Below are 26277 nucleotides of genomic sequence, written 5' to 3'. Positions count from 1 at the left end.
TACGTCTCTGCTAACGTCAGATACGTCTCTGCTAACGTCAGTTACGTCTCTGCTAACGTCAGTTACGTCTCTGCTAACGTCAGTTACGTCTCTGCTAACGTCAGTTACGTCTCTGCTAACGTCAGTTACGTCTCTGCAAACGTCAGTTACGTCTCTGCTAACGTCAGTTACGTCTCTGCTAACGTCAGTTACGTCTCTGCTAACGTCAGTTACGTCTCTGCTAACGTCAGTTACGTCTCTAACGTCAGTTACGTCTCTGCTAACGTCAGTTACGTCTCTAACGTAGGTTACGTCTCTAACGTCAGTTACGTCAGTTACGTCTCTGCTAATGTCAGTTACGTCTCTGCTAACATCAGTTACGTCTCTGCTAACGTCAGTTAAGTCTCTACAAACGTCAGTTACGTCTCTGCAAACGTCAGTTACGTCTCTGCTAACGTCAGTTACGTCAGTTACGTCTCTGCTAACGTCAGTTACGTCAGTTACGTCTCTGCTAACGTCAGTTACGTCTCTGCTAACGTCAGTTACGTCTCTGCTAACGTCAGTTACGTCTCTGCTAACGTCAGTTACGTCTCTGCTAACGTCAGTTACGTCTCTGCTAACGTCAGTTACGTCTCTAACGTCAGTTACGTCTCTGCTAACGTCAGTTACGTCTCTAACGTAGGTTACGTCTCTAACGTCAGTTACGTCAGTTACGTCTCTGCTAACATCAGTTACGTCTCTGCTAACGTCAGTTAAGTCTCTACAAACGTCAGTTACGTCTCTGCAAACGTCAGTTACGTCTCTGCTAACGTCAGTTACGTCAGTTACGTCTCTGCTAACGTCAGTTACGTCAGTTACGTCTCTGCTAACGTCAGTTACGTCTCTGCTAACGTCAGTTACGTCTCTGCTAACGTCAGTTACGTCTCTGCTAACGTCAGTTACGTCTCTGCAAACGTCAGTTACGTCAGTTACGTCTCTGCTAACGTCAGTTACGTCTCTGCTAACGTCAGTTACGTCTCTGCAAACATCAGTTACGTCTCTGCTAACGTCAGTTACGTCTCTGCTAACGTCAGATACGTCTCTGCTAACGTCAGTTACGTCTCTGCTAACGTCAGTTACGTCTCTGCTAACGTCAGTTACGTCTCTGCTAACGTCAGTTACGTCTCTGCAAACGTCAGTTACGTCTCTGCTAACGTCAGTTACGTCTCTGCTAACGTCAGTTACGTCTCTGCTAACATCAGTTACGTCAGTTACGTCTCTGCTAACGTCAGTTACGTCTCTGCTAACGTCAGTTACGTCTCTGCTAACGTCAGTTACGTCTCTGCTAACGTCAGTTACGTCTCTAACGTCAGTTACGTCTCTGCTAACGTCAGTTACGTCTCTAACGTAGGTTACGTCTCTAACGTCAGTTACGTCAGTTACGTCTCTGCTAATGTCAGTTACGTCTCTGCTAACATCAGTTACGTCTCTGCTAACGTCAGTTAAGTCTCTACAAACGTCAGTTACGTCTCTGCAAACGTCAGTTACGTCTCTGCTAACGTCAGTTACGTCAGTTACGTCTCTGCTAACGTCAGTTACGTCAGTTACGTCTCTGCTAACGTCAGTTACGTCTCTGCTAACGTCAGTTACGTCTCTGCTAACGTCAGTTACGTCTCTGCTAACGTCAGTTACGTCTCTGCTAACGTCAGTTACGTCTCTGCTAACGTCAGTTACGTCTCTAACGTCAGTTACGTCTCTGCTAACGTCAGTTACGTCTCTAACGTAGGTTACGTCTCTAACGTCAGTTACGTCAGTTACGTCTCTGCTAACATCAGTTACGTCTCTGCTAACGTCAGTTAAGTCTCTACAAACGTCAGTTACGTCTCTGCAAACGTCAGTTACGTCTCTGCTAACGTCAGTTACGTCAGTTACGTCTCTGCTAACGTCAGTTACGTCAGTTACGTCTCTGCTAACGTCAGTTACGTCTCTGCTAACGTCAGTTACGTCTCTGCTAACGTCAGTTACGTCTCTGCTAACGTCAGTTACGTCTCTGCAAACGTCAGTTACGTCAGTTACGTCTCTGCTAACGTCAGTTACGTCTCTGCTAACGTCAGTTACGTCTCTGCTAACGTCAGTTACGTCTCTGCTAACGTCAGTTACGTCTCTGCTAACGTCAGTTACGTCTCTGCTAACGTCAGTTACGTCTCTGCTAACGTCAGTTACGTCAGTTACGTCTCTGCTAACGTCAGTTACGTCTCTGCTAACGTCAGTTACGTCTCTGCTAACGTCAGTTACGTCTCTGCTAACGTCAGTTACGTCAGTTACGTCTCTGCTAACGTCAGTTACGTCAGTTACGTCTCTGCTAACGTCAGTTACGTCATTTACGTCTCTGCTAACGTCAGTTACGTCAGTTACGTCTCTGCAAACGTCAGTTACGTCTCTGCTAACGTCAGTTACGTCTCTGCTAACATCAGTTACGTCTCTGCTAACGTCAGTTAAGTCTCTACAAACGTCAGTTACGTCTCTGCAAACGTCAGTTACGTCTCTGCTAACGTCAGTTACGTCTCTGCAAACGTCAGTTACGTCTCTGCTAACGTCAGTTACGTCTCTGCAAACGTCAGTTACGTCTCTGCTAACGTCAGTTACGTCTCTGCTAACGTCAGTTACGTCTCTGCTAACGTCAGTTACGTCAGTTACGTCTCTGCTAACGTCAGTTACGTCAGTTACGTCTCTGCTAACGTCAGTTACGTCTCTGCTAACGTCAGTTACGTCTCTGCTAACGTCAGTTACGTCTCTGCTAACGTCAGTTACGTCAGTTACGTCTCTGCTAACGTCAGTTACGTCAGTTACGTCTCTGCTAACGTCAGTTACGTCAGTTACGTCTCTGCAAACGTCAGTTACGTCTCTGCTAACGTCAGTTACGTCTCTGCTAATGTCGGTTACGTCTCTGCTAACGTCAGTTACGTCTCTGCTAACGTCAGTTACGTCTCTGCTAACGTCAGTTACTGCTAACGTCAGTTACGTCTCTGCTAACGTCAGTTACGTCTCTGCAAACGTCAGTTACGTCTCTGCTAACGTCAGTTACGTCTCTGCTAACGTCAGTTACTTCAGTTACGTCTCTGCTAACGTCAGTTACGTCTCTGCTAACATCAGTTACGTCTCTGCTAACGTCAGTTACGTCTCTGCTAACATCAGTTACGTCTCTGCTAACGTCAGTTACGTCAGTTACGTCACTGCTAACGTCAGTTACGTCTCTGCTAACGTCAGTTACGTCTCTAACGTCAGTTACGTCTCTGCTAACGTCAGTTATGTCTCTGCTAACGTCAGTTACGTCTCTGCTAACATCAGTTACGTCTCTGCTAACGTCAGTTACGTCAGTTACGTCTCTGCTAACGTCAGTTACGTCTCTGCTAACGTCAGTTACGTCAGTTACGTCTCTGCTAACATCAGTTACGTCTCTGCTAACGTCAGTTACATCTCTGCAAACGTCAGTTACGTCTCTGCTAACGTCAGTTACGTCTCTGCTAACGTCAGTTACGTCTCTGCTAACGTCAGTTACGTCAGTTACGTCTCTGCTAACGTCAGTTACGTCAGTTACGTCTCTGCAAACGTCAGTTACGTCTCTGCTAACGTCAGTTACGTCAGTTACGTCTCTGCTAACATCAGTTACTTCTCTGCTAACGTCAGTTACGTCTCTGCTAACGTCAGTTACGTCTCTGCAAATGTCAGTTACGTCTCTGCTAACGTCAGTTACGTCTCTGCTAACGTCAGTTACGTCTCTGCTAACGTCAGTTACGTCTCTGCTAACGTCAGTTACGTCAGTTACGTCTCTGCTAACGTCAGTTACGTCTCTGCTAACGTCAGTTACGTCTCTGCTAACGTCAGTTACGTCTCTGCTAACGTCAGTTACGTCTCTGCTAACATCAGTTACGTCTCTGCAAACGTCAGTTACGTCAGTTACGTCTCTGCTAACGTCAGTTACGTCAGTTACGTCTCTGCAGATGTCAGTTACGTCAGTTACGTCTCCGCTAACGTCAGTTACGTCTCTGCTAACGTCAGTTACGTCTCTCCTAACGTCAGTTACGTCTCTGCTAACGTCAGTTACGTCTCTGCTAATGTCAGTTACGTCTCTGCAAACGTCAGTTACGTCTCTGCTAACGTCAGTTACGTCTCTGCTAACGTCAGTTACTGCTAACGTCAGTTACGTCTCTGCTAACGTCAGTTACGTCTCTGCTAACATCAGTTACTGCTAACATCAGTTACTGCTAACGTCAGTTACGTCTCTGCTAACGTCAGTTACGTCTCTGCAAACGTCAGTTACGTCTCTGCTAACGTCTGTTACGTCTCTGACGTCAGTTACGTCTCTGCTAACGTCAGTTACGTCTCTGCTAACGTCAGTTACGTCTTTGCTAACGTCAGTTACGTCTCTGCAAACGTCAGTTACGTCTCTGCTAACGTCAGTTACGTCTCTGCTAACGTCAGTTACGTCAGTTACGTCTCTGCAAACGTCAGTTACGTCTCTGCTAACGTCAGTTACGTCTGTGCTAACGTCAGTTACGTATCTGCAAACGTCAGTTACGTCAGTTACGTCTCTGCAAACGTCAGTTACGCCTCTGCTAACGTCAGTTACGTCTCTGCTAACGTCAGTTACGTCTCTGCAAACGTCAGTTACGTCTCTGCTAACGTCAGTTACGTCTCTGCTAACATCAGTTACGTCAGTAACGTCTCTGCTAACGTCAGTTACGTCTCTGCTAACGTCAGTTACGTCTCTGCTAACGTCAGTTACGTCTCTGCTAATGTCAGTTACGTCTCTGCTAACGTCAGTTACGTCTCTGCAAACGTCAGTTACGTCTCTGCAAACGTCAGTTACGTCTCTGCTAACGTCAGTTACGTCTCTGCTAACGTCAGTTACGTCTCTGTAAACGTCAGTTACGTCTCTGCTAACGTCAGTTACGTCTCTGTAAACGTCAGTTACGTCTCTGCTAACGTCAGTTACATCTCTGCAAACGTCAGTTACGTCTCTGCAAACGTCAGTTACGTCTCTGCTAACGTCTGTTACGTCTCTGACGTCAGTTACGTCTCTGCTAACGTCAGTTACGTCTCTGCTAACGTCAGTTACGTCTCTGCTAACGTCGGTTTCGTCTCTGCTAATGTCGGTTACGTCTCTGCAAACGTCAGTTACGTCTCTGCTAACGTCAGTTACGTCTCTGCTAACGTCAGTTACGTCTCTGCTAACGTCAGTTACGTCAGTTACGTCTCTGCAAACGTCAGTTACGTCTCTGCTAACGTCAGTTACGTCTGTGCTAACGTCAGTTACGTATCTGCAAACGTCAGTTACGTCAGTTACGTCTTTGCAAACGTCAGTTACGCCTCTGCTAACGTCAGTTACGTCTCTGCTAACGTCAGTTACGTCTCTGCAAACGTCAGTTACGTCTCTGCTAACGTCAGTTACGTCTCTGCTAACATCAGTTACGTCAGTAACGTCTCTGCTAACGTCAGTTACGTCTCTGCTAACGTCAGTTACGTCTCTGCTAACGTCAGTTACGTCTCTGCTAATGTCAGTTACGTCTCTGCTAACGTCAGTTACGTCTCTGCAAACGTCAGTTACGTCTCTGCAAACGTCAGTTACGTCTCTGCTAACGTCAGTTACGTCTCTGCTAACGTCAGTTACGTCTCTGTAAACGTCAGTTACGTCTCTGCTAACGTCAGTTACGTCTCTGTAAACGTCAGTTACGTCTCTGCAAACGTCAGTTACGTCTCTGCAAACGTCAGTTACGTCTCTGCTAACGTCTGTTACGTCTCTGACGTCAGTTACGTCTCTGCTAACGTCAGTTACGTCTCTGCTAACGTCAGTTACGTCTCTGCTAACGTCAGTTACGTCTCTGCTAACGTCGGTTTCGTCTCTGCTAACGTCAGTTACGTCTCTGCAAACGTCAGTTACGTCTCTGCTAACGTCAGTTACGTCTCTGCTAACGTCAGTTACGTCTCTGCTAACATCAGTTACGTCTCTGCTAACGTCAGTTAAGTCTCTACAAACGTCAGTTACGTCTCTGCAAACATCAGTTACGTCTCTGCTAACGTCAGTTAAGTCTCTACAAACGTCAGTTACGTCTCTGCAAACGTCAGTTACGTCTGTGCTAACGACAGTTACGTCTCTGCAAACGTCAGTTACGTCTCTAACGTCAGTTACGTCTCTGCTAACGTCAGTTACGTCTCTGCAAACGTCAGTTACGTCAGTTACGTCTCTGCAAACGTCAGTTACGTCTCTGCTAACGTCAGTTACGTCTCTGAAAACGTCAGTTACGTCTCTGCTAACGTCAGTTACGTCTCTGCTAACGTCAGTTACGTCTCTGCTAACGTCAGTTACGTCTCTGCAAACGTCAGTTACGTCTCTGCTAACGTCAGTTACGTATCTGCAAACGTCAGTTACGTCTCTGCTAACGTCAGTTACGTCTCTGCTAACGTCAGTTACGTCTCTGCTAACGTCAGTTACGTCTCTGCTAATGTCAGTTACGTCTCTGCTAACATCAGTTACGTCAGTTACGTCTCTGCTAACGTCAGTTACGTCTCTGCTAACGTCAGTTACGTCTCTGCTAACGTCAGTTACGTCTCTGCTAACATCAGTTACGTCTCTGTAAATGTCAGTTACGTCTCTGCTAATGTCAGTTACGTCTCTGCTAACGTCAGTTACGTCTCTGCTAACGTCAGTTACGTCTCTGCTAACGTCAGTTACGTCTCTGCTAACGTCAGTTACGTCTCTGCTAACATCAGTTACGTCAGTTACGTCTCTGCTAACGTCAGTTACGTCTCTGCTAATGTCAGTTACGTCTCTGCTAACGTCAGTTACGTCTCTGCTAACGTCAGTTACATCTCTGCTAACGTCAGTTACATCTCTGCTAACGTCACTTACGTCTCTGCTAACGTCAGTTACGTCTCTGCAAACGTCAGTTACTTCTCTAACGTCAGTTACGTCTCTGCTAACGTCAGTTACGTCTCTAACGTCAGTTACGTCTCTGCAAACGTCAGTTACGTCTCTGCTGACGTCAGTTACGTCTCTGCTAACGTCTGTTACGTCTCTGCAAACGTCAGTTACGTCTCTGTAAACGTCAGTTACGTCTCTGCTAACGTCAGTTACGTCTCTGCTAACGTCAGTTACGTCTCTGCTAACGTCAGTTACGTCTCTGCGTTTGCGTGAAAGTTGAAGCAACAACAAGGTATTAGCTCTAATGCTACCTCGGAACCGGTTCTTCTGGACCAGCAAAGAGTTGGTGCTACCTTGGAACCGGAGCCATTTCTTTGTCAGTGGAAACAGAAAGCCCGGTTCCAAACTCAGCACCGGCCCAGAACCAGAACCAGAACCAGCTCTGGAACCGGTTTGGTGGAAAAGGGGGTCTGAGTCTTCAGTCCGGAGCAGAATTCATGGACATATTTTGATGGTGTTGCTAATATTAGCCTCCGTTGTGAATCCGGCACGTCCAGATAGAACCCGACGGACGGGCCGAGACAATAAGCCGTTAATTGCTAATGAGAACAAGCGTCTGGCGGCGCGGACACGTAAACAAGGGCGGGGAGGAACTGAGCACGCTCCGACCCTTCATTAGCACAACGCAGCGTAAACAGGCTGCGGTAAACAATAGACGCCCTCAGAGAGTTTCCAGGACCGGCATGACATTTACGATTACACACACACACACACACACACACACACACACACACACACACACACACACACACACACACACACACACACACACACACACACACACACTTCCCAATCAGATTCCAGTGTCTGAGTGGAAATTCCTGGAGAATTCCAGGAGTTATCTCACAGTTCACCTCCGCCAGCGGCGCTAACGGGCCGCTAGCTAGGGTCGCCACCTTTCAGAAATAGAAATAAGGGACGTCCCGATTTCAGCAGTGCAGGAGCCAAAAATAAAGGGACATCCCCAAAACTTCTAAACTCCATAGAAATGTGTTTATTTTATATGAAAAAAAGAAAATGATTTAAAGTTTAAAGTGCTTTAATAGCATTGAACTTGCATGACTGTACAGACAGACAACCCTACTAGCAACTGAAATAGCCTCCTATGCTAATTATGTCCATATCAGCCAAGATGTAAAATATAGCCTACAGGTGAAGAATATGGTGTAAAAATTAATTTATGTCAATAATTCAACTAGAATAAAGTGTAAAAGTTAATTTATTTCAATAATTAAACTAGAATATGGTGTAAAAGTTAATTTATTTCAATAATTCAACTAGAATATGGTGTAGAAGTTAATTTATTTCAATAATTCAACTAGAATATGGTGTAAAAGTTAATTTATTTCAATAATTCAACTAGAATATGGTGTAAAAGTTAATTTATTTCAATAATTCAACTTAAAAGGTGAAACTAATATAGTACATAGTCTCATTACATGCAAAGCAAGATATGTTAAACCTCTATTTGTTGTAATTTGATGATTGAATTGTTCATTGATTTCATAATATAGACATTTTTTATTTGGGGTTTTCATAAACTGTGAGCCATAATCACCAAAATTATAACAAATAAAGGCTTGAAATATCTCACTTTGCATGTAGTGGGAAATAATACATTTGTTTCACCTTTAGTTGAATTTACTACGAATGACGTTTTGCAATATATTCAAATGTTCTGACCTTCACCTGTAGATTATTACATCAATAAATAGGAGCATAATATATGTCCGTATTGGTTCAATATGGAACGCAACTTTTAATTCCCAATTACGTAACAATTCCGTATCTCAAGGGACGGGTGGCAACCCTGGCTAGCGGCCCGCTAGCCGGGGCTCGGATCGGGGCAACTGGACTGGTTCTTGAGGGCTGGTTTCTTCCACCAGTCGGTTTAAAGAACCAGGATAAGGAAGTCCGGTTGCTGGTGAAGGGGGTCCGGTACCGTCTGGGACTGGTACAGAACGTACCGAGCGAATCACAGCGCGATGTGATGACTTATCTGGGGCGTCTAAGACGGGGATCAGCAACTCACGGCTCTTTAGCGCCGCCCTAGTGGCTCCTGGAGCTTTTTCAAAAATGTTTGACCTTTTTTTTCTTATTCTTTTTTTTTCTTTTCTTTCTTCTTTTTTTCTTTTTTCTTCTTTTTTTCCTCTTTTTTTCTTCCTTTTTCCTTTCCTTTTTAATCTCGACATTTCGACATTTATCTCAACATTTTTACTTTTTTCTCGACTTTTTTCTCGACATTTTTTTTCTCAAAGTGCATAATGCAAAATAAATCTCCCCCCAGTTCTAACTAATATAGAAACATGCAGCATGTGTTTCTTCATTCTAATTCTGATACAAGACTTTTCATTTTTTGCAGCTCCAGACATATTTGTTTTTTGTGTTTTTGGTCCAATATGGATCTAAAACATTTTGGGTTGCCGACTCCTGGTCTAAGAGAACAGAATAAGACGCCTCACTCCGTAACTCCGTAACTCCGAAACACGTCTGGCGACAATTGTCGACAGTGGAATTCATTGTCGACGATTTTGATTATTGATTGTTGTCGACAACGTCGACTAATCGTTACAGCCCTAGCCTTCCTGTGTTTCCCGTCGTCTCTCTCACCTGACAGCGGTTCTCGGGGCTTCACCACCTCCACCTCCTCCTCCACCGGCTGGTCCTCGGGGCTCTGCGACGACCGGTCGGTCACCGACTCCCTCTTCCCTCTCCCCAGACTCATCATCTTCATGAAGGACAGGCGGCGGCTGACGGTGTCGCACTCGCTGTCCGCGCAGCTCAGCTCGCCGTTGGCCAACGAATCCTTGCGGGAGCCGAGGGTGTCGCGGTATTTCCCTGCGAACCTGGAGAGAGAAACGCCGCAAGACTGAGTCCCTGAGCGTCTCCGTCCAAACATCGTCCCGACTCAACCGGCATCATCGCTGTCCGCTTCAAACGGCTAATATCTCTGGATGTGGACAACCGAACTACAGATCTGTACCTCTTAGCTAGCCTCTTACAGAGCTGGGTTACCAGTTACATTTACTTGAGTAAGTTTGGGGAAATGTTGTACTTTTAGGAGTAGTTTTGAATCACTATACTTTTTACTTTTACTTGAGTAGATTTGTGAAGAAGAAACTGTTCCTCTTACTCCGCTACATTAGGCTACGTTGAGCTGTTACTTTTCTTTTATCCCTTTTATCCGCGTACGCGTCAATCTCATGACATCACTGAGTGATTCTTTGGAAAAATGTTTGTTTTTGCATGTTTTGTCACATTTACACAGACTCAAACACACACAGAGTTTCTATGAGTTCATGTTTGTTCTAGTTCTGCTGGTTAAAAAAGAAAAGGACAAAGGCTGGAAATGTAGTGCTACTTGTGCTTAATTTATTTTTTTATTCTGTTATTTTATTTATTTTATTATTTATTAAAGTACTTGAATTTACTTAAAGATTATTTTAATTTAAGCTATTTTTTATTTTTTATTAATTTTCATTTATTTTATTGATTTAATTTTCCTGAAGATGATTATTTTGTACTTTAGTCTGTTTGAATGGTTGTGTTAAAAAATAAATCAGACGTTACTCAACAGTTACTCAGTACTTGAGTAGTTTTTTCACCAAGTACTTACTTTTACTCAAGTATTTATTTGGATGACTACTTTTTACTTCTACTTGAGTCATATTATTCTGAAGTAACAGTACTTTTACTTGAGTACAGTTTTTGGCTCCTCTACCAGCTCTGGCCTCTTAGCTACTGATGCTACCTCGTGCTAATGCTGATTTAACAGATTTGCTTGAGTAAAACGAATCATTTAAATGTTTAATCATGAAATCTGTCTTCAGTTTCTGTTTTTTTACGGTTCGGTTTTAACTGTTTGGGAACGTTATTGTGATTAAGGTTCGGTTCTTTTGAGTAATTTGACGGTAGTTTTCAGGTGTTTTTCTCTAGAGAGTTTAGCGCATAAGCTACATTACAGCTCCGGAACCACAAACTACAGCTCTGTACCTCTTAGCCTCTTAGCTCCTCGTGCTAATGGTGATTTAACACATTTGCTTGAGAAAAGCAAAAGTTTAATCATGAAATCTGTCTTCAGTTTCATGGCTAATGGAAGCTAGAGCTATTCTGGACTTGTTACTGCGGCCTTGGGTTGTTCTACGATTCGGTTTTAACTGTTTAGGAACGTTATTGGGATTAAGGTTCGGTTCTTTTGAGTAATTTGACGGCAGTTTGGCAAAAGTTTTCAGGTGTTTTTCTGTAGAGAGTTTAGCGTGTAAGCTACATTACAGCTACGCAGTGTCCTGGCTGCTAGTAAGTAAGTAAACGAGGCATTTCAAAATAAAAACGTTATGAAATGTAATATGAAGCATTTCAAAATAAAAGTGTTATACATGGAATTACAAAATAAAAGTGTCATGAAATGTAATACGAAGCATTTCAAAATAAAAGTGTCATGAAGTGTAATACGAAGCATTTCAAAATAAAAGTGTCATGAAGTGTAATACGAAGCATTTCAAAATAAAAGTGTCATGAAGTGTAATACGAAGCATTTCAAAATAAAAGTGTCATGAAGTGTAATACGAGGCATTTCAAAATAAAAGTGTCGCAAAATGTAATATGTAAACGAGGCATTTCAAAATAATACATGGAATTACAAAATAAAATGTCATGAAATGTAATACATAAACGAAGCTTTTCAAAATAAAAGTGTCATGAAATGTAAATTAGGCATTTCAAAATAAAAGTGTCACAAAATGTAATATGTAAATTAGGCATTTCAAAATAAAAGTGTCACAAAATGTAATACGTAAACGAGGCATTTCCAAATACCTGAGCAGACTCCCCTCGGAGCTCCGTCTCCCTCTCTTCTTCTTGGTTGAAGGAGACGGCGTCCCCACCAGCGAGCCCTGCGGGGACGGGCTCCCGCTGTCCTTGCTGCGCCCCGACAGCCTCAGGTTCTTCCCCAGCTTGCTGAGGCTCTTGAGCGGGGACTTGAACTTGAAAGAGGCCCTGACCGAACCTCCTCCTCCTCCTCCCATCATCGTCCCCTTCCGGCCCTCGTTGGCCTCATTCTCGTCCTCTTCGTCCTCGAAGGGGTTGCGGTCCCGCGGCGTGTCGCCGTCCAGCAGCGAGGAGCCGCCGCCGCCGGGCGACCAGTGGTTGCCATGGTTACCGTCGTCGTCCTCCTCCTCCTCGAAGGGGCTGTGGCGCGGCGTGATGTTGAGGCTCATCCTGCGGATGAAGAAGGCGTTGTCGAGCGTCGGACCGCCGCCCTTCAGGCGCACCGGCAGGTTCTTGAGGATCGGCATGATGGAGATGGAACCGGAACCGGGGCGACGGGGGCGGGACGGGGGTCACCTGGGGAAAAAGAGGAGGTAAAATAACTTAAAATGAGACACTTTATGGAATAATTTCACTAAACTATTGAATCTGAAAGAGTAACACCAGGGTCTGACTCATAGTTATCCATCTTACTTATACCATACACATCCGCATATTCTCTCAGAAACACTCAGCAACCCTTCTTTGTCGTTCCTTTGTCGTTTAAAGCTTTAAAGTTCAAAGCCCCATCAGATTGGAACAACCTACCCATCAATATAAGAAAACAATTCATTACATCTCTTTAAAAACTCACTATTCTCCAATCTCAATAAACCATGTAGTTGCCTCTAGTGGTATTGCCTTCTCATTTGTGTCTTTTTTTTTATTATCCGGAACGCATTGCGTCAACTTTGGGGCCTCACCACTCGCACACCGTTACTTGAAAAATTCTGAACCGATTTAGAAAGTTGTAGGCCCTGAATTTATCTAGAGTCCTGTGGATTTTAAGAGCGATGGCATAAATAGTTTTTGCACGAAGTGTAAAAACATTTCCAAATTTCCAAACTAATGGGGAAATTTTCCCATGTAAGTGAATGGGGCAGAATGTCACACTGTGGGTGGAAGGAGGTTCGAAAAAACCCCAAATTCACCTTTTTTCTGAGTCACGTATCTTTCTCATACTTGCACGTAGAAATGTCATTCAAACTTCAAAACGGAGGAAAACTTCTCTTCTCTCTCCAAACCTGAAACTGTTTTTTCCTAAGATGTACACTTTTCAAGATATGAGCCCTCAAGCGAGGTTTGGAAATCACTTTTTTTGTCAAATCTAAAGTGTAGCTCTATTTTTTTAGAGTGGGAGAGACAATCAAAAAATGACCTTCATTTTTATTTGTAACTCGAGCTCACGGCCAAACCGTGAAAGCTAGAAAAATAATTTTTGGTCAGAATGTAGACATGTTGGGATTCATAAAATGTGACTTTGACAGGCGGGGTATGCACAAAATTTAAACGGGGAGGGGTAAAGCTGCGCCAATTCCTGCCTCAGTCCCCATTGACTGCAATGTAAAAAAAAGTTTTCTTCAAAAAAATCTCACTTTGTTTTCGAACTGCCGTTACTAACACATTTTAAGGAATATCTGAATAAAATTAAGATTGTCAGAATCTGCCGGGTTCTGTGTCTCTCACGATGTCTTTGTTTTTCTGGTAGGAGCTACGGTTTTCTCACAAATCAGAGTTATTTGAGAACTGGTCACAAGGCAAAAGCTGGGGTTTTCTCACAACAAATCCGGAACCTTCCTCATTTCGAGGTTCTTGTTGCCCCTAGCAACCAGAACTCAGCTGTTGACTGATTAAACTGACCCAGAACTGGTCACATGACCCAGTCAGTACAGACTTCATATACTTTAACCTGGAAAATGGAGAAATTTGAACCCCGACCTTTTGACCTTAGATGATCACCAGTCCTGCTGGGAACCGGTTCATGGGATATATATATATATATATATATATATATATATATATATATATATATATATATATATATATATATATATATATATATTATTATTATTATTATATATATAAATATATACATTTGTATATTATACATACAAATTAGCCCCGCCTCTTCTTCCGATTGGCCGATATATTATAGTCCAATATCTTTTGGATGGTTTGACATAGAGAGTCATGGGTGGGGTCATAGGACTCAGTATCGAGTCCTTGACGTTCATTGGTGCAAATTAGCCCCATCCCTTCTTCTGATTGGCTGATATGTGAGTCCTTCACCGTTATTGCTTGCAAAATGTACACAAATGTGCAGCAGCCTGCCGTGGCACTCGCAAAATTTCCGCGAGGAAATTGTCTAGTTAGTGCCACGGCTGCATCAAGTGGCACGCCTCCTCCATAGCTATGCAATAGCAATGGAGGAGCAGTGCCTCTTGCCGCAGCCAGAAGCACTATTGTTATTGTGTGCGTTTCATCTTATTATTCATTTTCCGGACAAAATTTCGGCGCATAACTAGTCCCGCAACTTTGAGAAAACGCAAAAAATAAAAACATAGAAACGTGCGCCTTAAGCGGGAATCGTGTGCTATGACTTTTATTAGCGATTGATGTGCACGTTTTTGCGCAACGTGCAAAAACGTGCACTTTTAGCGCCATCCAGAACGCATTGGGAGAACTTTGGGGCCTCACCACTCGCACACCGTTACTCAAAAAATTCTGAACCGATTTAGAAAGTTGTAGGCCCTGAATTTAACTACAGTCCTGTGGATTTTCAGAGCGATGGCATAAATAGTTTTTGCACGAAGTGCAAAAACATTTCCAAATTTCCAATTTCCACTCTCGAAATTTCCGTGAGGAAATTGTCTAGTTAATATTGTTGCTCTTGTTGTTATTATTGTGTTATATGCAGTGTTTACTTGTGCTCTCCGGGTGTGGTAGGTCTTGGGGATTGGTGTGTGACGACTTGTTTTATGTTGTTTTATGTTGGACCCCTTCGAAAACCAGATGATTCCTCTCAAGGGGCTATCGGTTAATAAAATTAAAAATGGTTGGTTGGCTTGTTAGCTGGTTTGCTTGTTAATTGGTTGGTTGATTGGTTGGTTGGTTTGCTGGTTGGTTGGTTGGTTGGTTGGTTGGTTGGTTGGCTGGTTTGCTAGTTTGCTGGTTGGTTGGTTGGTTGGTTGGTTTGTTGGTTGGTTGGTTGGTTGGGAGGCAAGAGGACAGTAGGCCAGATGGGCCCATGGGACGTAGAAAACTGGGCCCGACCAAAACTACTTTTTCCACCAGGATGTAAATATGTTTCTACCTCCTGAAGGACTCGCTGAGTTGGACCGTGAACCAGTTCCTGTCTCCCCGATCGGCTGGATAACCATTAAACCAACAGGCGGTTACCATGGCAACAGCTCCGAGGCCGGCCCTCAGTCAGCAGACGGAGGTCCAGTTACCGGGTCAACGGTTCCCACCCCATTATAAATGACTCGTAAAAGTCCTCAAACATTAACAGCAGCTCGGCGGCGCGTCGTAATGATTCCTGGGAAACTTTGATCGTTGGATCGTCAGATCTGCCTCCACGCCTCGGAGACGGTCGTCACGGCGACCGGGTGCAAACACAGATAAGGGTTTTATGGTGGTTTATGGGGGAGCGGGAACTCCAGCGAGGCGGAAACACCTGGAGCTGCTGTAGAGGACCTGCAGGTCTGGATCTGGACCCTAGTGGTCTGTAGAGGACCTGCAGGTCTGGATCTGGACCCTAGTGGTCTGTAGAGGACCTGCAGGTCTGGATCTGGACCCTAGTGGTCTGTAGAGGACCTGCAGGTCTGGATCTGGACCCTAGTGGTCTGTAGAAGACCTGCAGGTCTGGATCTGGACCCTAGTGGTCTGTAGAAGACCTGCAGGTCTGGATCTGGACCCTAGTGGTCTGTAGAGGACCTGCAGGTCTGGATCTGGACCCTAGTGGTCTGTAGAGGACCTGCAGGTCTGGATCTGGACCCTAGTGGTCTGTAGAGGACCTGCAGGTCTGGATCTGGACCCTAGTGGTCTGTAGAGGACCTGCAGGTCTGGATCTGGACCCTAGTGGTCTGTAGAGGACCTGCAGGTCTGGATCTGGACCCTAGTGGTCTGTAGAGGACCTGCAGGAAACTGGTGGCAACAGATACGTTTGATTGACAGGCAGGGGGCGTGTCCAGGTCCTTTGATTGACAGGCGTGTCCTCGTGGTTCTGGCCTGAAGGAACTTTAGTTTACAGACAAACAGCTCATTTAGTTTTAGATTCAAATCAATCGAATCATGTGACCTTGTGAGAGGGGTCACGTGGGGGTCTGTGACATCACAGCAGAATTTTCCCAGCGAGCTGCCGGGTCAGCTGATCCGGACCCAGACCCCCCCGAAGGTTCCCGGGCCTGACGGGGTCCTGGATCCTGGACCGGGTCCAGCACTGCAACTCCTAATGCATCTCAGTTAAAAATGGCTTCAAATACAGAAACGGTTCAAATTCACAAACTCAAAACGAGGAACAAAAAGAGGAACGTGGTGCAAAAAACCAAGACAAATGCAGCATCATCAAACGCTGCAAATAGAGAAGAATAAAGAAACATCTTCAAAAGAAAAACGCTCCATAACCGGTCACTACAACCTCCAAACCTGCAGGGGGCGCTCTGACTGAACCACAGGGTTTACATCCAGGGTTTAAACAGCCGGAACGGTTATATGATTTTTATCTGACTATATTTATATACGATGTTTATATCACTGTACAACGCTGCACACTGTATCGTCTGGTGTAAAATATAATAAAGAAACGTTTGGTAATGGACGTAAACACTGTGGTTCAGTCAGCTGTTCATCTACATCCCGTGTGTCAGTCCATGGAGTTGCCGTGGCGACTGGAGGGTCTGGAGCAGGAAGTTGTTGTTGCCGTGGCGACTGGAGGGTCTGGAGCAGGAAGTCGTCCGTCAGCCGTCAGACTTTAATCTGATTCCTGGTCGTATTTCTGTCCCGACAGTTTCCTGCGTCGCTCCGACGTCCACGGTGAAGGACGAGGAGGAGGAGTCTGATCGGAGATCTGCTCCACGTCCTGGTCCAGGTCTCCAGGTCTTCCTGGTCCTGACGGGGAGGTGGCCACATCGAGACGTCAGCAGGTCCAGGTCCAGGTCTGCAGGTCTAGGGGCCTCATTTATAAAAGAGTGCGTAAGATTCAAACTAAAAGTGCACGTAAAGCCAAAAGCTGAAAATGGCCTGCGCAAAAAAAAATCCTGATTTATAAAACCGTGTGCACACACATCTGCACGCAATGTTCTCTTTATAAATCACAGTCCAGCTGGAAGGTTGAAGTTGAATTCGCCTCATATCCCGCCCTCTACACGCCCACTTCATACCATAAAAGGGCAATGCAAACTACATGATGACTGTATTTGCATATGGATGAGCAGCTGAAAATGCGCAGCGCCACCTGCAGCCTGTTTGGGCGTCAGGATGAATGAGACGTGTCGAGCAACCGTGCCACTACATTTCACGGAGTAAACAGTAAAAGTAGAAAAAGTATATAGATAGTATAAAATAAAGCGAGTGAGTGGCAGCACGCTGTTGCTGCCCGTGAGTGCCACCAAGGGCGCAATTTCCACTGAGGACAGGGGGGACATGTCCCCCCCACTTTTCAAAATCATGTATTTGTCCCCCCCACTTTACAGTTTAAAACTAACGGTAGGCTCAGCCTGTAATTGCAAATCATCAAGACACCCTGTGCGAAGACGATGCCATGACAGCCCCGCTCCCCCTCCTCCTCCCGTCTCCCCTCAGAGCTGCTCAGGGCGGGTTTATGGTTCCGCGTCACCAACGCAGAGCCAACGGTGTAGGTGCGCGAAGCACCAGACTGTAGTGTGAAGGAACGCTGCTGCATCATAAAGTTTTATTACAGCTGATGATCAATATAACAATCACTTAAAGGTTAAACTGCGTTGCCATGGCGACCGCTGATCATCCTGGACCCGGTAAGAAGGACGGGTCCTCAAACCGGCCGGGGATCCGGATGGATCCGACGGTCCGGGGGGTCTGGCGGGGTTGGAGGTCGGGAAGGTTCCCAAGCAGAGTTCAGATGGAATTAGGGCGGATACGCAGCGATAACAGCAACAACAGAACTGCATCATAAATCTGTGACCTTGACGGCGGTGAATAAATCAGCAGCTGCTCTCCTGACGGCAGATAAAGTTTATCTCTGGGAGGATTTATGGACGGGAGCGACAGACGGGTTCAGGGCCGGATGTTCAACAGGACATAAACCTGAGATAAACACCGAACAAACAGCTGCAGGCCTGAACACAACCAGGGGCCCAACGCAGAACCCTGAGGAGCTCCATGAACCGCAGCTCTGCCCTGAAACCAGACTTAAAGGTGACCTATTATGGCATTTAATGTATATTTTAAACAGGCCTTGAATGTCTTAAAAACAATCTAAAGCTTGTTTTTTCTACATAAATCATAAATCCAGCCTGTGGGCCCTGTCACTAGTTTTACCGCTTCTAAACTCTTTTTCTGCGCCTCATTTTTAGGGAAGGGGGGGGTATGATAATGAGGCTCTGTGCTGATTGGCTCCCTGAATGACGTGTAGCAGGGGAGGAGCATAAACCTCGCTCCGCCAGAGCAGCCCGAGCCTGTAAATTATCACAACACTGAATTTTCACAAATGGAAACTTTATTGTTAAAAAAATAAAACATGAGTTGTATATAAATAACATTTATGCACTATTTAAGCCGGATCTACCCGGCGGATGCTGAACGCTGGCCCCGGAGCCACGCCGGGCGCCCGGCTGGAGCAGCGCGCATCACTGCGGCTTTAACGGGGGAATCTGACCGGTTCCGACCGGCCGGGACCGCAGGAACCGGCCTGGACTGGTAGCAGAGACTCCCAGGGACCGACCAGCAGAATTTCAGTCGGATCTGCCCGGCGGATGCTGTGCGACGGGCGCTGCAACCCCACGGCCGGCGCACAGATCGGCTCCGGAGCGCATCCGCGGCGCATCGCCCGTTAACGGGGATCAAACCGACAGATTTGCCTGAAAATCTCGGAGGGTGAAGCTGGTCCAGCCTGGGACGGACCCCCGAGGACCCAGCTCCCAAACCACCCGGGAACCTGGATGATTTAACCTGGATCCGCGGCGCTGAAGGAAGGACCGCTCCAGCAGCGGAGAGAGCTGGTTGTGGGCGTGGTTTCAGCAGCGGAGGCCGACCTATGGAAATCTGCTCCCGTCGTGACGTCACGACGGGAGCAGATTTTAATCGGCTAAAAAAAAACCACGTGACACTGGGGGACTCTGTCCGGCGGGGGTCAGAGAGCTTGCAGAAATTCATGGTATTTTGTCTCCCCTGTGTTGGCAGGGTGAGGGGAGACCACTTTATATATGTTAAAGGAGCTTGAGGCCGGATTGTGGCAAGATTTATGAAAAAAATCCGTATACGTTTTAAGTTTTCTAGTAATAATGTCAGATGAAGCGTTCCAAACCCAAAAGAATGATTCCTCTAGTGTATCTCTCCTTTGCCTTGAACAGGCTGTTGCTGCAAAATGTGCTGCAATTCGGTCCCGAATTTCCCGCGCTGTCCTGTGGATGTGACGTCACATGACGCTGCATTCACGTTCTCCCCGTTCTCCCGTGCCGGCTTCACTGTTGGCTGCAGTACCCCCAACGGCCGTCGTGGTGAAGGGTGGCGCTAGAGAGTCTCATTTCTTAAAAGGAGCCTCAAGCTCCTTTAAAACAAGAAAAAACGTGTTTTTCATAATAGGTCCCCTTTAAACCAGCTTAAACCAGACTGAACTAGACTTAAACCAACTTTAACCAGCCTGAACCAGCTTAAACCAACTTTAACCAGACTAAACCAGCTTAAACCAACGTTAACCAGACTGAACCAGACTGAACCAGACTTAAACCAACTTAAAAACCCGACCAAACGGCTGAAACACCTGAAACAACCAGGGGCCCAACACAGAACCCTGAGGAGCTCCATGAACCGCAGCGCTGCCCTGAAACAGCGTTTGATCGACAGTTTCATTGATCGTATATCAGTATATCAGAATTACAACAGAAACCTTGTTCACATATTGATTTTACTTTGTTCTTTTCATCATGCTGGGTTTTTTTTTTTTTTTTTTTTACATATTTACAAAACAGCTGCTTATAAACTCCTAGAAAGCTGCATATTTGTCTTTTTAAGCTTGTTGTGGTTGGTTTTGTTGCTTGTTTCGTGTGACAACAACGTAATCCTGACGGGCGAGAAGCTGGAGCCGCACAAACGTCCTTCAGGCTCAGGTGACCCGGCCCAACAAAACCAGAACAAACACGGACGTTTGAAGGACTTTCTCTCGAGAGTTAAAGTGTCCCTGAAGTGACACGACCCCGCCTTAATGAGACAGTCCTGCAGGTTAGTTAATCATTGACGTTTCCTGCAGCCTCAAACGCACCGTCTTCCTGAGACGTCAAAGTCGTTCAGATCAAAACTGCAGCTCAGAGTTTATCTGGACCTTCACCCGAACCAGAGAAACTTCAAATAACAATTACAATTAAAGCTGCAAGCAGCGATGAACGGATGAACGGATGAACGGGCCCTGGCGCGTGCAAGTTTCACCAATAAAAGTCCAGGACTCAAAACCGAGTCCGATGACACCACCATGACTCTTTATGTCAAACCATTCAAAAGTTATGGCAGAAAGTAGGAACTGTCACATATGGACCAAACAGAAGAAGGGGGGGTGCTTTTTGGCGTCTAGCGTCGCCACGGTAACGCTGTTGAAAGAGAAAAGTAAAGCGTGTCGTCGCAGGATGGAGACGCATGTTGTGATGTATAAATGGTAAATGGTTTACACTTTATATATATATATATATATATATATATATATATATATATATATATATATATATATATACACATTCACCCATTCACGCGCACACATTCACACACACACACATTCACACACACACACACACACACACACACACACACACACACACACACACACACACACACACACACACACATTCACACACACACACACACACACACACACACACACACATTCACACACACACACACACACACACACACACACACACACACACACACACACACATTCACCCATTCACACGTACACATTCACACACACATACACACATTCACACACACACACACACACACACATACACACATTCACACACATTCACACACACACACACACACACACACACATACACACATTCACACACACACACACACATTCACCCATTCACACGTACACATTCACACACACATACACACATTCACACACACACACACACACACACATACACACATTCACACACATTCACACACACACACACACACACACACACATACACACATTCACACACACACACACACACACACACACACACACACACACACACACACACACACACACACACACACACACATTCGAGTCAGACTTAATCCAGACCTGAACCAGACTGGTTCAGGTCTTGGATTAAATCTGATTTAAATCTGGTTCAGACCTGAACCAGATTTAATCCAGACCTGAGTCAGACTTAAACCAGACCTGAACCAGATTTAATCCAGACCTGAACCAGACTTAATCCAGACCTGAGTCAGACTTAAACCAGATTTAATGCTTAATCTAAACTCCCATAAATGCAGACTCCAGAACCAGCAGTCAGAAAAACCCGACTGTTAAATAATAAATCCAGTTAAATAAACATTTACTCAATGACTTCCAGTTAAGATCAAGAGTCCGACTTTAGGAAAAAAATCTAATGTCAGTGTCAGTTTGATGGTTTATTGTCATTTGTAATAACAGGATCCATAACTCCACTAACTTTCTGGCTCCTTCTGTTCATCAAGACAAACTTTTTGAGCCTTTTTAACCCCGATTAGAGGAGGAAAGTCCCGGTCTCTACTCACAGCGGGGCTCCATGGCGGCGGTCAGCGGCTCTCTCTGTCAGCGCAACCCGGGAAAGACGCGTCCTGAGCGGCTGCGCCTGGCGCTGAGGTCCGCTGTGCGCTCTGGAGGTCCGAGGTGCGCTCTGGAGCTCTGGGCCGACCGACGCTCGGAGTGACGAGCGCGCTCCCGAGGCTCGTCCCCGAGAGAGGGGGCGTGAGGCGTTCACGGGCAGGCAGAAAAACTAAAGTCAATTAGGTTTTGTCCAGGTGAGCTGATAATCCTGGACCTGGACCTGGACCTGGACCTGGACCTGGACCCGGACCCGGACCCGGTTCAGGGGTAAACGGGTCCAGAAGGTTCTGCTCCGGTTCTCCAGGACCCGAGACTCTTCCTGGTTCTCCCTCCTTTCATTTCCCCCTTCCCTCTTTCACCAACCACAGTCACTCGTCTTTCAGCAGCAGTTATATTAGTGTGTGTGTGTGTGTGTGTGTGTGTGTGTGTGTGTGTGTGTGTGTGTGTGTGTGTGTGTGTGTGTGTGTGTGTGTGTGTGTGTGTGTGTGTGTGTGTGTGTGAGCCTGCTCGGGTTACAAGATAGAAGTTAGATTATAAAGAGGAGCCGGAGTAAAAGTCTCTAGAAACAAGGTCGCTACTTTAGTTTATTATTATTATTATTATTATTATTATTATTATTATTATTATTATTATTATTATTATTATTATTATTATTATTATTATTATTATGTATTGTTATTATTATTATCCATTAGTTACATGATCCACCACCGTGTTTCCTTTCAGCTTTTTAACAACTGTTGCTTTTTATTATTTGACCTCTTTTCTTATCATTTTATTTCATTTTATTTGTTATTTACTGTTTAATTGTGTCTTTCTGCTTTTAATGTTGATGTAAAGACTTTAATGACCTTGTGTTTAATTGTGCTGTACAAATAAACTTGAGTTTGCAGGAAACACGCTGGCGTTTGGCTCAAACTAAAACACTCATTGATCCTGGCCAGAGCTTGTAGAGGAGCCAAAAATTGTACTCAAGTAAAAGTACTGTTACTTCAGAATAATATTACTCAAGTAGAAGTAAAAAGTAGTCATCCAAATAATTACTTGAGTAAAAGTAAAAAAGTACTTGTTGAAAAAACTACTCAAGTACTGAGTAACTGTTGAGTAACGTCTGATTTATTTTTTTAACACAACCATTCAAACAGACAAAAGTACAAAATAATCATCAGGCAAATTAAATCAATAAAATAATAAAATAAATTAAAATTAATAAGAAATAGCTTAAATTAAAATAACCTTAAAGTAAATTCAAGTACTTTAATAAATAATAAAAAAATAAGAATAAAAAAATAAATTAAGCACAAGTAGCACAACATTTCAAGCCTTTGTACTTTTCTTTTTTAACCAGCAGAACTAGAACAAACATGAACTCATAGAAACTCTGTGTGTGTTTGAGTCTGTGTAAATGTGACAAAACATGCAAAAACAAACATTTTTCCCAAAGAATCACCAGTGATGTCATGACATTGACGCGTACGTGGATAAAAGGGATAAAAGAAAAGTAACAGCTCAACGTAGCCTAATGTAGCGGAGTAAGAGGAACAGTTTCTTCTTCACAAATCTACTCAAGTAAAAGTAAAAAGTATAGTGATTCAAAACTACTCCTAAAAGTACAACATTTCCCAAAACGTACTCAAGTAAATGTAACGGAGTAAATGGAACTCGTTACTACCACCTCTGGAAATCAGGTATTGGTGTGATTGATCTGCGGTTCTACTGTCCATCTTCCAGGACTACCGATGCCCCAGAAACCTGGACCTGAGCCAGGTTTAAACCAGACTTAAACCAGACCTGATCCAGACCTGATCCAGACCTGATCCAGACCTGATCACATCTCCATCACGGACGCTGAGTCATTCGCTGATTCTCCAACTCTTCAGTTCAGCCAGAGCTCAGCAGGTTTGGAGGTGTGTGTGTGTGGCATTCCCGTCAGTAACACACACACACACACACACACACACACACACACACACACACACACACACACACACACACACACACACACACCTCACAAAAGAGGATCGTTAGCTGCTTTCAGCTCAGATTAGCGGTGACTCAACCTGATGTCACGCTGGTTTCCCTGGACAGATGTCTGGTCAGCAGAAACCCCTCTCTGGCACGGAGATGTGTGTGTGTATATATGCATGTGTGTATGTATGTGTGTATATATGCATGTGTGTATGTATGTGTGTATATATGCATGTGTGTATGTATGTGTGTATATATGCATGTGTGTATGCGTGTAGGCGGAGTGTGTAGATGATGGACAGGAGGGGCCCTAAGATCGAGCCCTGGGGAACACCGGCAGTGATGGGGAAGGAACTGGAAGAGTGAGACTTGCAGGACGTCAGTGGAACAGAGAGATGAAGAGAAGAAAGTGAGGAGTGTTTGAGACGCTAATCTGATGTTTGAGATGCTAATCTGATGAGAGAAACGGTTTCAGGGTCAAACTAGGAGGTGAAGACGGAGAAAAGGCTACATTTAAATCTCCGCTTAAACCCCCTTTTTTGCCTTCAGTTCCAGTTAAACTTTACACATCTTTATATTATATCTTTATACACTATGGTTTTCTTTTAGTTGTCGGATGTGGATTATTTATATTTCACTTTTTTCCCATGAAACACTTTAAAGAACGTTGGTGGATCAACGTTAGCGGGTTTTACCCCAAACGTAGCCCAGAAACGTCTCTGTGTTTCAGCTCGGCTTCACATTCTATCCTTCCATTTTCCCTCTGTTTGTTTAGTAAAATAACCCTTAGAAGCAGCCTGAGATGAGTCTCCTGCTCGTTTGTTCCAGCGCTGACAGCAGCGAGGCGGAAAGCATCCAGACTATGTGCCGTAATCACAGAACATTCATTACAAGTGTTTTCAAGTGTGTTTGTGTCCCGCCGAGACGCAACCGATAGCCTTTATCTGATCGCAGCGTTGCACAACCGGCCCACATATCTGCCGGCTCGGGGGGAAACATCCATCACCACCGGCTCTGTGGGGGGGGGGGAAACATCACCGCCGGGACGAGCTCCGTCTCAGACGGATGAAGTGAGAAGTCCAGCCGGAGCCAGAGGAATTTAAAGATCCTCGCTGGACCGAGACGAATGTTCAGAGTCTGTTTAGCTATAAAATGTATAGGAATCGTTCAGTTTGTGATACAAGCATGAAATTTGGTACAAATAACCAAAGGTTTCCCCAAAAGAATTGGACGTGGAGCCATCGTGAATTTTCAACATGGCGCCCATGGCAGCCATTTTTCAAAATGGCCGCCAGAAACAAGTGTTTTCTAATGAGTCTACACTCATCTTTTTTTCTATTTTTCATCTTCTCTTTTTCTCCTCTATTTTTCTATTTTTTTCTATTTTTTCTCTATTTTTCATCTTCTCTTTTTTTCCTCTTTTTTTCCTCTTTTTTTCCTCTTTTTTCTCTTTTTTTCCTCTTTTTCCTCTTTTTTCATCTTCTTTTTTCTCTATTTTTCAACTTCTCTTTTTCTCCTCTTTTTTCCATATTCTTTCTTCTTTTTTCATCTTTTTTTCCTCATTTTTTCCCTAATTTTTTTCTCTTTTTTTCTTCTTTCTTCCTCTTTTTGCATTTGTATAGGAATCGTTCAGTTTGTGATACAAGCATGAAAGTTGGTACAAATAGCCAAAGGTTTCCGCAAATGATATGGACGTGGAGCCATCGTGAATTTTCAACATGGCGCCCATGGCAGCCATTTTTCAAAATGGCCGCCAGAAACAAGTGTTTTCTAATGAGTGATTAGTTGAAATGAGTTTCCAGTTTGCCCTGGCTGAGCTTCAACATCCACTCTATTACTTATCCATTCATTGGATGACGGTGTATATTTTATTTTGGCTAATATGGCTGTTATCATGAAAGAAACATGAAAATCCATAAATCAATGCAATCTAAAAAAAATCAGAACATTTCACTTTAATATGAATATAAATAAAAGCCACATTACAAACATGCTAACTAAATAAAATTCTTTCTAAAAAATAATAAGATTAGCTGTCCACTTGCGCAGTTTATAATTGATATGTGTGTATTTGTGTGTATTTGTGTGTATTTGTGTGTAGGTGCTGCTCTGAGAGGGAGGGGCTTAGCGAGCATGGTGGGCGGGGCTTAGCGAGCATGGTGGGCGGGGCTTACGGCAGCACCGCCTGATCACTGAGAAGAGCCACAGCGACGCTAGCATCACAACATCATCACTTGCCACGGTTACATGATGTTTTTTAATTCGGAATTAATTATTCAGAATTAATCATTCAGAATTAAACTATTTTCCTTGGAGTTTCCATGGAAATAGTAATTCTGAATTGAGGTTTCCATGGAAACAGGTTTGATGGTCTTTCTCCAATTCCTCTCCAGGTCTGGGGGTTGGGAAGGTTCTGATTGGATAGGGGGGGACCGGAAGTTAAACTACCGGAAGAAAAACTAACTTAGCCGCTACAACTTTGAAAAGCTCATCATTTTGATGTTTCCTGTTTCCATCTGTTCTTTTAATGATTTCTATTTATTAAATAAATGTCTCTGCTCTTGAC

General features: G+C 44.4%; 1 protein-coding gene across 2 annotated transcripts in view; it reads right to left on the bottom strand.

Annotated features, from left to right (window-relative positions):
* The window catches only part of LOC133442118 (tumor necrosis factor alpha-induced protein 2-like), an 84399-nt gene that overhangs the window by 41839 nt on the left and 16283 nt on the right, over positions 1-26277 (bottom strand). The window contains exons 1-3 of one of the 2 annotated variants that reach the window (XM_061720059.1): positions 21692-22062; positions 11756-12283; positions 9551-9786 (exon numbers count right to left, since the gene is read on the bottom strand). In XM_061720059.1, coding sequence (XP_061576043.1) covers positions 9551-9786; positions 11756-12234 — 715 coding nt within the window. In that variant the 5' untranslated portion in view covers positions 12235-12283; positions 21692-22062. Of the gene's footprint in view, positions 1-9550; positions 9787-11755; positions 12284-21691; positions 22063-26277 lie in introns of those variants that run through there. The other variant, XM_061720060.1, reaches the window with a different exon arrangement.

This window comes from Cololabis saira, chromosome 4, assembly GCF_033807715.1.
Source record: "Cololabis saira isolate AMF1-May2022 chromosome 4, fColSai1.1, whole genome shotgun sequence".
Classification (NCBI taxonomy): Eukaryota; Metazoa; Chordata; class Actinopteri; order Beloniformes; family Belonidae; genus Cololabis; species Cololabis saira.
This window is presented reverse-complemented; position numbering and strand designations above follow the sequence as displayed.